Genomic DNA, 15,789 nt, shown 5'->3' with positions numbered 1-15,789 from the left:
GAATTCCGGAGATATTGATGTATTATTTGGGGGTATCGGAAAGTTTATTTCAACAGACAGGCAGACGGACATTACTTAATCGACTCCGCTATCTATAAGGATCCAGAATATATGTATATACTTTATAGGGTCGGAAAATTATATTCTGGAAATTACAAAAAAATAAATATTGTATTCCCAAAAATAACTTTTAAAGAACAGTTTTATATCTTTCGAAAAAGATATAACATAAAATAATCGGTTAAAAGATTTTCGTGTTATTTTTAATTATCAGGTGGTGGATGTAGTAAATATGCGAAAATTAAAGATAAAAGTTGACATTAATTTTCCCTAGAAATACCTAATAAAAGGGCCCATATTGGAAAAAAATTTCGATTTTTCAAAAACAATTAAAAAATTGTATGTCTTGCGTTACAAAGTATTTATTTTGATAGATATCCCACTCGCATCCCACTATGCGGCCAAATAGGTCTTAAAGGAAAAGAATTTAGCTTTAAGCAAAAAAAAAATTTTAAAAAGGGCCCATATTGAAAAAAAAAATACGATTTTGCCAAAAAAATTTCAAAAATTGTATTTCTTGTGTTACAAAATATTTATTTTGATAGATGTCCCACTCACATCCCACTAAGGGACGAAAACTATCTTAAAGGAATGGATTTAAGCTTTCTTTTGAGCAAACATTTTTTTTTTAAAAAAGGGCCCATTAGGAAAAAAAATAAGATTTTGCAAAAAAAAAGTTGTATGTCTTGAGTTACAAAATATTTATTTTGATAGATATCCCTCTAAGCGACGAAAGGGGTCTTCAAGGAAAATGTCTAAGCTTTATTTTAAGAAAAAAAGGGCCCATTTAAAAAAAAGTCAAAAAAAGTTATTGATTTCGGAAAAAAAATATTAAAATTTTTTTTTAAAACATTTTTTTTCGAAAGATTGAAGAAAGAGCTATCTAAACTATTTGGTACACATTTTGCTAAGAACAATAGGTAATAAGTTACATGGATAAGAAGAAAAAAACACCTGCTAGACCAAAATGTCAAATTTTGACACCCTCAAACTCTACCGATCTTGTTGAAAATTTGTGTCTGAATTACTATCCAATAAAACTAACATTGCTGCAAATTTCATACCGATCGGAAGACAACGATTTCAAAAGTTGGTTCACTTGACATGAAATCCCCCATATACTAATGTGCGTTTTAGAATTTTATATAATTTTCGTTGTGTTACAAACGTAATGACAAAATCAATACCGTTTCGTTTTGGGTACAACAAAAATCACACTAGTGTACACACATTTTGTTTTCTTGATTACAGTCCAAAAATAAAACCTGTTATATTAAATGAATTGGGGGAATAACCGAACAGTTTTACTTTTTAGTATTTGACATTTGTATGTACATATGTATATGTACACAAAAGTAAAGAGTAAACAATGAAGTGTCATTGTGCTATAAACTTTATAGTATAAAGTGGCGTTAGTGAGAGGGACAAACATATAACTCATAATTGTTTAACACTACAATGTACAAATGTTCAGTTTTGGAACGTTGCATAGAGCTATTGCATAGAGTGCTACTTTCTGCCAAATCCTTTAACTTAATAGAAAAATAACAAAATTTGTAAAAAAACAAATTATATTTTCAAGGCGGACTGTTTTTTTTTGTCAAAAAATCGGCTAATATCTCCGGAGTTTGAGCACATGTAGGTAGACTCGTGTTATACATTAAGTTAAAGCATAATATATTGGCTATACACTACCATTATCTACATATTGTTACGTTTTAACCTTTTCAAAAGGTTAGTTTATTTCCTTTAAATAAACCGGATACTTTTGATTGCAAATAAAAGCCGTTTAGTAGTTTGAAAATGGTAACAACTCTTTATTTATTCAAATGTACAACAAGAACAGAAATAAATAGTCACTCAATGTTTTTTATACACGTTTGTAAATTCGCAGAAATACAGACACAATTTATAATGTACACGAATTTACTTGAAAAACACAACACACTTTAAGGCACTCAGTTGATGTTTATTCGAAAAGCGTCTCTGATAAACTGACTCACGACTGCAACCTCTGCCACTATTTATAACACTGCCATCTGCACTCTAGATTGCTCTTTAACTGTCAAAGTTCGAATATTCTAGATCTTACTAATACATAAGCCATCTGTGGTGTACTTTCTACAATGTTCTTTAACTGAATATTCGAAATCGAATACAGCGTTGCCAACTTACAGCTTTTATTTAATAATGCCCACAGATATGTTACAGTTCTACAGCACTGTTATTTGAAAGCATTATGCTACTTTTAAATCGGCCGTTAAAATCGTTATATTTGAATTCAAGTACAATTTCGTAACAATATTTACTTATGTATGTAGGTATTCTTCATATTTTGTCATCAAAAAATAATAAATACATATCGTCACCTAAAATGCAAAATAACGTAACATCACTTTTCATAAGTTTATAGGAGAAGCAAAAAACAATATAAAATGAAAACTACTTGAGATATTGAAACAAAATTTTCAAATCTGAATTACTCTAGAAATATATTTTACAAAAAAAAAATAATTTTTTCAAAGCACACTTTAAGATATGTGGCTTACGTTTTTTTGAATTGTTATTTTCTCAAACAAAAAAATGTTTATGAAAAAATAAAAACTTAAATAAAAATATTTTTTTTTTTATTTTAAATAAAAGTAGTTTATATATACATTTTTAATTTTACTATGTTTTTTTATATTTTAATTACTAAACTAAAAAAGGTTCTTCTTTAAATTTTCATTAAGACTGCAAAAAATATTCAATTTATTAATTGATTTATACTCAAAGCGTATACGTTATTTTGTTCAAGAAAATCATACACTTGATGATACTTTAGTTTAAATTTTGGTTATAACTTGGTTATTTTTGATAGGAAAAGTTTAAAATTTTGTTCACATCATCATCATAATATTAATAGGCAAGTCGATTTCTTCAGACCCCTTTTACGCCCACATTAAACATTCAATTTGGGAAAGAAATATACCATTTTAAAGGGATTTATTCACAGAAGTGCAGAATATATATTTTATTGAAATCGGTTCAGTTTTTTAGTAGATATAAGCGTTTAAAGATGTTACTAAAACATAGAGTAACTTCGGGTAATGTGGACTACCGTTTTGTTTTTTCTAAATTTTGGCCACAATATATATGGATATTAAAAGAGTTGTGAAGCAATAAATTAGCTAATGTATTCTCTAATTGTTTTTGCAGTTGAGAATTTTTTCCGTCTAACCCCCATTAACACGAAGCCTGGTTATGACCTAACTAATAGTTATACTGTCGGTTAAAAATATTTTTGTATGAAAACTGTCAATTTAACTATTAGTTAATACATAACCAGACTTCGTGTTACTGGGGGTAAGCATAAAAAATTTATGTGAAAATATTGTAAGGAACCCAAAAACCAGCATTAAAAAAATTGGAGGGTAATGTGGACTAGTATTTAATAAATAAAATTCATGAACCAGCTAATAATGAATGATTAAAAAATAAAATTTCAATATATTTTTATTAATACAAACTAAAAAGTCGCGTTCTTGGCTTAGATAAGTGGCTTACAAAGTATATAGTTATTGTAGGGTAATGTGGACCAGTAGTACATAATCAAGTAATTTAAGTGGTCCACATTACACGAACTTGGGTTACAGTGGTAAAAAATTATTTTTACTTAATAATCTAAATGTGCTTAAATTATTACCAAATATATGCAAAACTACGTGTCCACTTTAACTATATAAATCAACCAAACATTAAATTCTACCAAGTAAATGTACCAAATTTTGTTTCTTACTTGGGCCGAAAAAAATGTTGACCACGCTCATTAATTTCAATACAAGAATAAAAAGCCAACATATCAATTACTCATGAAAGCACATGTGCAATTGTTGTTTCAAACAACTTGTAAAATATACGATAAAACAGTTTTATCATACCTTCAGTAGTTTCTGAAAAAAGACACTGGTCCACATTAGACGCATAGTCCACAATACCCGAAGTTACTCATGAAAGCACATGTGCAATTGTTGTTTCAAACAACTTGTAAAATATACGATAAAACAGTTTTATCATACCTTCAGTAGTTTCTGAAAAAAGACACTGGTCCACATTAGACGCATAGTCCACAATACCCGAAGTTACTCTATATAAAAACGTGTACATGTGAACCTTATGCTAAAAAGTAAACAAAGCAATGCGTGTTTGTCCAATTTGTTGTTGTAAATAAATAAGCGAAACAATTAAACAATATTGTTTTCGCTGTGTTTTAAGTGAGAGTTGTTATAGAAAACAATGAAGAAGAAGATTTTAATAATTTAAAGTCGCTTGAAATAAATATTTTGAAGGTTTTTTTATTTTCTCAATATGTAAATAGTTATTTTATAATATCTGCAGAACTATAATTGTGACGGTCTTTAAACTTTATACGAATCAGTTTCTTATCACTGCATGAAGTTTAAGCAAAAATGGGACGGATCGGAACACGTGGCGAGTCTCCTCCCATACAAAGTAAATAGTTATTTTTAAATATTTTGTGAGCTATAATTCCAAGATTATTCAAACTTTGTATAAATGGCTCTATGCTATCATTTTGCATAGTTTCACTATGCACACCCTATACAAAGTAAATATTTAATTTTGAATATCTGGAGAATTATTACAATTATAAAAGTGTTAAAACTTTTTACGAATTAATTTCTTATTACTGTGCGGAGTTAGCTGAATATAGGCGAAGTTAGATTAGAGGGCGTAGCACCTCCCATACAAAGTAAATATTTATTTCGAAAGTCTGGGGAACCAAAATGGAGGGTCGGTAAAGGAGGTGAGTCACCTCCCATACAAAGTTATAATTACATGATTTTTCAAACTTTGTCCGCAAAGATCTATTACCATTTTACAGAGATTTGATGAAAATGGTCGGGATTTCATTAGTGGTCGTGGCAATTCCCATACAAAGTAAATAATTAATTTCGAATATCTGGAGAACTATAATTCTAAAAGTATTTAAAATGTGTATCAATCAATTTATTACCATTCTGCGGAGGTTAGCTAAAAACGAATTTATTCCTGATCCTTTTTACAAAGTTTAGCTAAACGTGATCGGATTAGTAGGAATGACCCCTCCCATAAAAAGGAAAGTTAAAGAAAGTTAAAAATGGGTGGGATCAGTGGTATCTCCCATATCAAATTAGTTATTGTTTGAATATCAAGTAAACTGTAATTGAGAGATTCTCAATATTTTGCATGTGTTATTTTCATATCATTGTACGTAGTTAGGTTGTATCAGAAATCCATTCATATTTCCCATTTTTACTAGAATAGGGGTAACGAAGTGCACCGGGATATGCTAGTATAAATTATTTTACAAACACATCATCATAATATTAATAGGCAAGTCGATTTCTTTAGACCCCTTTTACGCTCACATTATACATTCAATTTGGGAAAGAAATATACCATTTTAAAGGGATTTATTAAAGAAGTGCAGAATATATATTTTATTGAAATCGGTTCAGTTTTTTAGGAGCTATAAACGTTTAAAGATGTTACTAACACATATGCAAAAACGTGTACATGTGAACCTTAAGCTAAAAAGTAAACAAAGCAATGCATGTTGTTTGTCCAATTTGTTGTTGTAAATAAATAAGAGAAACAATTAAACAGTATTGATTTCGCTCTGTTTTAAGTGAGAGTTGTTATAGAAAACAATGAAGAAGAAGATTTTAATAATTTAAAGTCGCTTGAAAGAAATATTTTGAAGGTTTTTTTATTTTCTCAATATGTAAATAGTTATTTTATAATATCTGCAGAACTATAATTGTGACGGTCTTTAAACTTTATACGAATCAATTTCTTATCACTGCATGAAGTTTAAGCAAAAATGGGACGGATCGGAACAGGTGGCGAGTCACCTCCCATACAAAGTAAATAGTTATTTTTAAATATTTTGTGAGCTATAATTCCAAGATAATTCAAACTTTGTATAAATGGCTCTTTTATCATTTTGCATAGTTTCGCTGGAAATTTTCGGGATTGGAATAGTGGGCGTGGTGCACCCTATACAAAGTAAATATTTAATTTTGAATATCTGGAGAATTATTACAATTATAAAAGTGTTAAAACTTTTTACGAATTAATTTCTTATTACTGTGCGGAGTTAGCTCAATATAGGCGAAGTTGGATTAGAGGGCGTAGCACCTCCCATACAAAGTAAATATTTATTTCGAAAGTCTGGGGAACCAAAATGGAGGGTCGGTAAAGGAGGTGAGTCACCTCCCATACAAAGTAATAATTACAAGATTCTTCAAACTTTGTCCGCATAGATCTATTACCATTTTACAGAGATTGGATGAAAATGGTCAGGATTTCATTAGTGGTCGTGGCAATTCCCATACAAAGTAAATAATTAATTTCGAATATCTGGAGAACTATAATTCTAAAAGTATTTAAAATCTGTATCAATCAATTTATTACCATTCTACGGAGGTTAGCTAAAACCGAATTTTTTCCTGATCCTTTTTACAAAGTTTAGCTAAACGTGATCGGATTAATAGAATGACCCCTCCCATAAAAAGCAAAGTTAAAGTGAAGCTTGATATGAGTTATTTTTTACATAAAATACATAAAAATGGGTGGGATCAGTGATATATCCCATACCAAATTAGTTATTGTTTGAATATCAAGTAAACTGTAATTGAGAGATTCTCAATATTTTGCATGTGTTATTTTCATATCATTGTACATAGTTAGGTTGTATCAGATATTCATTCATATTTCTTAATTTTACTAGAATTGGGGTAGCGAAGTGCACCGGGATATGCTAGTATTTAGAATTAGGTACTGTTTTGTATAATTTGCTAAAAACACTATGAACAATATTTTGTCCCTAGTAGGCATTTGAGGTTTAAATAAACATGAGCTTTGGCAAGTTATATTTAATAAGGTGTACTCGTTAGCCCAGCTAAACATCAGCTGTTTACACTCCAACTGTAAAAATTTGTGTTTACGTTTGATAACATTGGAAAGTGACAAAATTAAAGAAGTGTAAAAGAGATATAAAAGTAAAAAATAATGCAAAATTTTAAACATGCGTGTAGAAATTTTACGAAATACACATTTTTTATGTGTATTCTAGCACAAGTATTTGTTATTTTTGAATTCTTCTTTCATCATTTTTTGACAGTTGGGATTTTTAACAAAAACAAAATGCATGTTGTTTTTGTATAGTGGTATTTGTTGTAGGGACGAGTACACATTACATGAATACGACTGGAGCTTTATTTATTTTCTGTTATCAGCTAAAATATATTTTGTTTCTATTCCACTCGTATGAATATCTAAAACGTATTTATAGGACTTATTCGAGATACTTAATTGTATATTCGAAGTGTATCTGCAGGGAAAAGATGCAGATAGAGCGAAATTGTATTTATAGCACATACTATTCAACTTGCTGACTATACACAAGAACCATTAATTTATACTATTTGGTAAATATTTATTAACAAATTATCATTATTAAAGTTCAGTATAATTGTAAACAAAATTCTACTTTTTAGGCATTCGTTATTATACAAAATGTCGGAAATTGACACAGATGACTTTAAGGCAAAGTATAAACCAAATGCAACAACAATAACAAATAAGGCATTGAAATATTTTCCTAATGTCAAGCACTTTTTCGAAATTCTACTTCAAAATACAAATATTACAACTAAACATGTTGGACGATCATTTCAATATAATCCGAACGTGGAGAGATATTTTTATTTTAAAGCCCATGGAGTTTTTATGGATTATTTTATAAGGAAACATTTGTCCAATAAATATAATATTAAAATAACTGTTTCACGCACAGAGTATATTCTGGAAAATCCTGATAATTACACTATGGCAAAAAATGAAACACTATGGGATTCTATTAAAGAACATTATGAAATTTTTAAAGATTCCAACACCCAGGCAATGGATATTATTGAAAGTATTAAATTTGTAGCATTTTCACATTTAATATATTTTGAAGAACCGATACCGGTGCATGAGTACACAGTAAATGAGGATAATTTACGTGAAATTATAAGATATTTTGAAAGACTGCCATATAAAACGGTAGAATTGCATCAAAACCTAGGCTGTGATTATTTTAGTGCACATGCCGATATAATATTCGACGACGATGTGATATACGAAATAAAGACCTCCAAATTTAAATCCCTTACATATGACAAACCTAAGATACAATTAAGTAAGTTTTATCAAACGATTATCTATGGATTCGGTCTCTACAAAAATACGGGAATTAAATTAAAAAAATTCAAAATTTACAACCCTTTATTAGGCGATGAGTTTTCTATTGAATTAGACAATATTGATTTTGAGTTGTTTGAAAAAGTCCTGAAGCGCGATGTGGCAGTATTTAGTCGTTGGCGCGAAATTTTAAACGATGAAATGATTTTGAACTTGTTATTATTTTCTGGAGAAGAAGATCAAAAATAAGGTTATGTATGTAAGTTATATATTTAAATAAATATACAATAAATATGTATAAAATAATGTAGACTTTCATTTTAGTTGATAATATTGAACACCACTCACCTAGTGATAAAAATACATATTTATGTACATACACAGTATATATTCAATGAATTGGGGGAATGACCGAATTGGTTAGTTTAGTTCTGGGCGAATTCATTATAGGGTGAGAGCAATTTTACAACAAGTAAAACATTTACAAAAACCACACGCCACTTGTTTATTTGTTTAGTAGGGTTCTATAAGTCGATTATTCGTACAATCGAGTTTTTGTTGGAAAATAATCGAACAATCGATTAACTAATAAAGAACAACCTTTTTAGATTGTTAAAAAAAATATTTAATTTTTATAAAATAATGCAATTTCTATACACGAAAAGTGTTTGATAATAAGCATTTATTGCATAATAAGAATCTACATAACTGATTCTATATGTGGTCAAAATTTGGTGAAATTCTACTTCCACAAAGTAGGTCAAAAGATCAATTGAAATATTACTTTTGTTCCAGATGTCTACTATGTAACACAAAAATTTTAAACTCAATTATTTCGAAATGGCAAAAAATTATACACTATTGTTTTATTAAGGGGACGATATTATTTAATATATTTAATTTTTATTGTTAAACAGTGCAAAAGGCGCTATAGAACGAATTCAACATTTTCAAAATCGAAAAGTCGACTTGTTGTGTAAACTACAAACCCCTATTGTCTAAAAAAAAATCAGCTTTGCTATTGATACCACCTTATTTTAAATACGTCTGGGTGGGAGTTTTGCGGTTTAAAAACTACATATGTACACTAGAGTGACAATCAGTTGTATGGAAAACATTTTTTGTTAAAATTTTGAAGAGTGCCGGGTGGAATATTGTGGCCTAAAAGTTAAGTGCTGAAAATTTGAGCCAAATCGGGCAACGATTTCTGGACGCGCATCGAGGTCAAAGTTCAGATATATGCAAAATTTTACTATTTATATGGAATAAATAAGTGAAACTCGTTAAATTTCTGCATTGTTTTCTAGAAATGTATAGATTTATTTATATTAACGAATATTACATTAAAATTTTTTTTCGAAGTTAACCTTGCATCTCCTTTGGGTCAAAATGACCCAAAAACTGTATTATCGCCAAAATTCGGAAAAAATGCAAATTTTTCAGATATTTTAAAAATGTTGCTACTAAATAAATAATTTTGCACTTGAGTGCAAAAGAATCGAAATGTATACGTAATTATCGCTCTAATGAGATATAAATGACAAAATTTGGTTAAAAAATGTTAAAGTTATTACAAATTCGCCAGACCATTAACGTGTTTCAGGCCACTTGAACAAAAAATTTAGGAAAAAAATTAACATATTTCTAGAAAAATTAAAATATTAGCTAATTTTTATCTAAAATACATATATCCGTATTTACTTGTGTATATGTTTTTGTCTTCGTAGGATACCGTTAACCTATTCACAGGTATGGCCAAAAAAAATATTTTTTTTAACGGCTGTTTCAAATCTCCATTTTCAAATTTTTAAAAATTTTCTTAAACAAATTTCAGAATTTTTTGATCATCACATTGGGATTTATTAAGATCAAAATAGGGAATAAAAATATGAAAAAATTATGTCAATACCTCTTACAGTTTTTCCGTTCCTGCGATTTAAATTTTGCGATTTTCAAGAAAAACTAATTTTTTGTCCATATTTAGGCGAATGAGCCCAATTTCCTTACTGTTATAAATTTTAAGTAAAACTTATTCATAATATTATAATCCTGGTAATTTTAATTACGGTCTGAAAGTTTTACTAAAATCGGAAAACGATAACCTTAAAATCGTGAAGGTCAAAGGTCAAATTTTTCAATATGTGGAATTTCTAATGAAAAGATAGCGAAATGTTATATATTTTTGGGCTGATTTTAATGAAACTTGAGGAAAGTATAGCATAAAGTCCAGAATTTAAAATAACAGCACAAAAATGGAAATTAACCACTAGCAGCACTTGGGGTCCAAATTACCCTCAACTTTAAAAATCACGAAAAACACAGCCATTTTGACCCCAAGTGCTCTTAAAGGATTAAATCCATTTTTGCACTGTTGTAGTAAATGTTAGACCCCAATGTATATTTTGCTCAAGTTTCATTAAAATCGGCCCAAAAATATATAACATTTCGCTATCTTTTCTTTAGAAATTCCAAATATTGAAAAATTTGACTTTTGACCTTCACGATTTAAGGTTATCGTTTTCCGATTTTAGTAAAACTTTCAGACCATATTTAAAATTACAAGGACTATAATATTATGAATAGGTTTTACTTAAAATTTATAACAGTAAGGAAATTGGGCTCATTCGCCTAAATATGGACAAAAAATTAGTTTTTCTTGAAAATTGCAAAATTTAAATCGCAGGTACGGAAAAACTGTAAGAGGTATTGACATAACTTTTTCATATTTTTATTCCCTATTTTGATCTCAATAAATCCCAATGTGATGATCAAAAAATTCTGAAATTTCTTTAACAAAATTTTTAAAAATTTGAAAATGGAGATTCGAAACGGCCGTTAAAAAAATATTTTTTTTTGGCCATACCTGCGAATAGGTTAACGATATCCTACGAAGACAAAAACTCGTACACAAGTAAATACGGATATATTTTAAATAAAAATTAGCTTTTATTTTAATTTTTCTCGAAATATGTTAATTTTTTTCCTAAATTTTATGTTCAAGTGGCCTGAAACACGTTAATGGTCTGGCGAATTTGTAATAACTTTAACATTTTTTAACCAAATTTTGCCATTTATATCTCATTATAACGATAATTACGTACATATTTCGATTATATTGCACTCAATTACAAAAGTATTTATTTAGTAGCAAAATTTTTTCAAAAACTGAAAAATTTGCATTTTTCTCTAATTTTGGCTCTAGTTTTTGGGTAATTTTGAACCAAAGGAGATACAGGGTTAATTTCCAAAATTTTTTTTAATGTAATATTCATTAATATAAATAAATCTACATATTTCTAGAAAACAATGCAGAAAGTTAAGGAGTTTCACCTATTTATTCCATATAAATAGTATAATTTTGCATATATCTGAACTTTGACTTCGATGCGCGTCCAGAAATCGTTGCCCGATTTGGCTCAAATTTTCAGCACTTAACATATAGGCCTAGTGTCACAATATTCCACCCGGCACTCTTTGAAATCTAAGAAAAAAAATCGGCTGTCACTCTAATGTACACACAAACGAGTTTTGCTTATATTTTTTATCAGCTTATATTTCTTTGTGTCGATAAGTGACGATATTTTAGCGATTTTCTAAAAAAAAAACATGTAAATCCTTACCACCAAATGCCTGTATTAAGTTTTTTTTACTTTTCATTGAATTTCGAGGAGTGTAGGTAGGATTAGTATGACACTTCGTATAAAACAGCAAATTAATACTTTTCAGATTTTACGAAACAAATTTTATTAAATATTAAATATTTCATTTATTTATAACCAAATAGCTGCTAATACTCCAGCAATAAATTTCAGTGAATTTATCAATTTTTATAAATAATTAAATTTTAAATTTACCACATAAAAATCAAGTAAGAGAGCTATATTCGGCTGTGCCGAATCTTATATAACCTTCACCAAATTATACTTCAAAATAAAAATTTTAAATATTTTTAGGTAAACAAAATTTTGACCCATTGTAGGTCCAACTTACTATGGTCTTAAATCTTCGTTGCAAAGGTCTTTGAAATATTAGATATCCATATTGTCTATATTAATGACTTAGTAATCCAGATATGGGTCAAAAATAGGTCAAAAATCGAGATTGTCCTGGTTTTTTCCTTATACATATCTCAGCCATTTGTGGCCCGATTTTAAATAGCAACCGAGCCGGAAGAATTCCGGAGATATTGATGTATTATTTGGGGGTATCGGAAAGTTTATTTCAACAGACAGGCAGACGGACATTACTTAATCGACTCCGCTATCTATAAGGATCCAGAATATATGTATATACTTTATAGGGTCGGAAAATTATATTCTGGAAATTACAAACGGAATGACAAACTTATATATACCTTTCTCAAGAAGGTGATAAATATTGTATTCCCAAAAATAACTTTTAAAGAATAGTTTTATATCTTTCAAAAAAGATATAACATAAAATAATCGGTTAAAAGATTTTCGAGTTATTTTTAATTATCAGGTGGTGGACGTAGTAAATATGCGAAAATTAAAGATAAAAGTTGACATTAATTTTCCCTAGAAATACCTAATAAAAGGGCCCATATTGGAAAAAAATTTCGATTTTTCAAAAACAATTAAAAAATTGTATGTCTTGCGTTACAAAGTATTTATTTTGATAGATATCCCACTCGCATCCCACTATGCGGCCAAATAGGTCTTAAAGGAAAAGAATTTAGCTTTAAGCAAAAAAAAAATTTTAAAAATGGGCCAATATTGAAAAAAAAAATACGATTTTGCCAAAAAAATTTCAAAAATTGTATTTCTTGTGTTACAAAATATTTATTTTGATAGATGTCCCACTCACATCCCACTAAGGGACGAACTTAAAGGAATGGATTTAAGCTTTCTTTTGAGCAAACATTTTTTATTAAAAAGGGCCCATTTGGAAAAAAAATAAGATTTTGCAAAAAAAAAGTTGTATGTCTTGAGTTACAAAATATTTATTTTGATAGATATCTCACTAAAAAAAAGTCAAAAAAGTTATTGATTTCGGAAAAAAAATATTAAAATTCGAAAGATTGAAGAAAGAGCTATCTAAACTATTTGGGACACATTTTGCTAAGAACAATAGGTAATAAGTTACATGGATAAGAAGAAAAAAACACCTGCTTGGCCAAAATGTCAAATTTTGACACCCTCAAACTCTACCGATCTTGTTGAAAATTTGTGTCTGAATTACTATCCAATAAAACTACATTGCTGCAAATTTCATACCGATCGGAAGACAACGATTTCAAAAGTTGGTTCACTTGACATGAAATCCACCATATACTAATGTGCGTTTTATAATTTTATATAATTTTCGTTGTGTTACAAACGTAATGACGAAATCAATTCCGTTTCTTTGTGGGTACAACAAAAATCACCCTAGTGTACACACATTTTGTTTTCTTGATTACAGTCCAAAAATATTATTCCCCCAATTCATTTAATAAAATGAATTGGGGGAATAACCGAATAGTTTTACTTTTTAGTATTTGACATTTGTATGTATATGTAGACAAAAGTAAAGAGTAAACAATGAAGTGGCGTTGGTGAGAGGGACAAACATATAACCCATAATTGTTTAACACTACAATGTGCAAATGTTCAGTCTTGGAACATTGCATAGAGCTATTGCATAGAGTGCTACTTTCGGCCAAATTCTTTAACTTAATAGAAAAAAATAATATTTGTAAAAAACAAATTATGTATATTTTCAAGGCGGACTGGTTATTTTTCGGCTAATATGTATCTCCGGAATTTAAGCACATGTAGGTAGACTCGTGTTATACTACCATTATCTACATATCGAGGGCCTACACTGAGGGAAAAACGACGTTGCAAAATCGACAACGGTTGGTGTCATTTTGACACCATACGGTGTCACTTTTTTTCGACACCGTACGTTTACAATTTGTAAACAAACGGGTACGAATCGACAACACAATGTTATTAAATTATTCGCGACGCATTTCAACGTGAGTTGCTTTTTATAAGTGTGTTTTAATTTTATTTATATTTTAATAATAAATAGTGAATGGTAATAGTGATGCAAATAAATGGTTTAAAAACCAAAATATAAAAGAAAGTGTAATTGTGTTTGATTGCGAATTTGTGTTGATGCAGATGAAGATCCAGGCAGTGAAGTCAGTGAAGATCCAGGCAGAGAAGACCACCGAATCCAGTGACGACATACAACTCCAAATGGAAACTTAAGTTTTTATATTTAAGTATTTATGTATAAGTATTGTATAAAAAAATGTAAAAAATAAAGAAATTGTTATTTATATTAATTAACAAAAAAATAGAAAGGAAAAATTGTCAGGTGTCAAATCGTACACGAACGGTATCAAGTCGACAACTTATGGTGTCAAATAGACAACGGTTTGGTGTCAACTCGTACACAAACGGTGACAAATTGTCAACGGTCTGTTATAAAATCGTACACGAACGTTGTCAAATCGACAACGGATGGTGTCAATTCGGTAACGGAATGGTGTCATTTTTTCGTTGTCAAATTGACACCGTTCGTGTACAATTTGTACACATACGGGGTTGATACACTATTGACACCGAATGGTGTCAAATTGTACACGGATGTGTTCATTTTTTCGCTGGGTGTATATTCAAAACCCTCTATCTTGAAAAACACAACTATTCAGGAGAGCAAAAATACTGTTTTTTCGCGTATTACTTGAGTTATTAAATTTCCGTATTCTACAATATTTTTTAGAAGCACCTACTGAATTTCACTTATAATTGGATTTTAAAATTTTCCATTATTGTGGACTTTATGATAGCTAGAGGGTTTTGCTTTTCAAAAACATTTAATGTTTATGTATGAAATGATCAGATAGAGGGTTTTGCACTTTAATAAAAATTAATTATTATGATTTCATTCATGCCATCAATCAGTTTTTAACGTGATTTACTTAAGATAACTTGATTTATTTAAGATAGCGTCTAATAATACAATATTAAACAACAAATTATGGAACATTTTTTTTTGTCATCAAAAAGTCGGAATAATAAATATGTATGTATTTTAAATTAGTCCAGAGTCTGTTTTTAAGATATACCTCAAAGCGTTGGAATAAAAACAAAATTATTGCGAAATTGGTCCATTGTTTAGGAATTCCCAAAAGTAAATTTATGTGCATAAATTATCAGTTAAAATTCGGGTTTAAAAACCAAAATTTTAAGTTTTTTAAAAGCTACAATCGCGTATTCATACGTGAAACTAAAAGGCCAATTGGTGTGCAATTGCATAATTCGTTTCGAAATTCAATGCATATAGCATATAATTTGAAATGTTTTTTTTTTCGAATCGAATTACCATAGAATTTTAATATATCAGTTTGAAAATATTCCGTATAGGATGAATCAACATTTTATGAACATTTTCAGTTTCAAATTGTTTTTTAATCTATTATTTTTAAACTGTATGCTATTTTTTTTATATAAAAAACACATAAGTTGGCAGTTTTACGATGTC

The 15,789-nt window shown here is 29.1% G+C and overlaps 1 protein-coding gene across 1 annotated transcript; it reads left to right on the top strand.

Annotated features, from left to right (window-relative positions):
* The first annotated feature begins 7,418 nt into the window (after positions 1-7,418).
* On the top strand, positions 7,419-8,595 carry LOC135951544 (uncharacterized). Its single transcript, XM_065501213.1, has 2 exons — positions 7,419-7,532; positions 7,602-8,595. Exon 2 carries the CDS (start codon positions 7,621-7,623, stop codon positions 8,536-8,538), a length of 918 nt encoding a protein of 305 aa, XP_065357285.1. The 5' UTR covers positions 7,419-7,532; positions 7,602-7,620; the 3' UTR covers positions 8,539-8,595.
* The last annotated feature ends 7,194 nt before the right edge of the window (positions 8,596-15,789 follow it).

The sequence above is a fragment of the Calliphora vicina genome, chromosome 2 (assembly GCF_958450345.1).
Source record: "Calliphora vicina chromosome 2, idCalVici1.1, whole genome shotgun sequence".
NCBI lineage: Eukaryota > Metazoa > Arthropoda > Insecta > Diptera > Calliphoridae > Calliphora > Calliphora vicina.
This window is presented reverse-complemented; position numbering and strand designations above follow the sequence as displayed.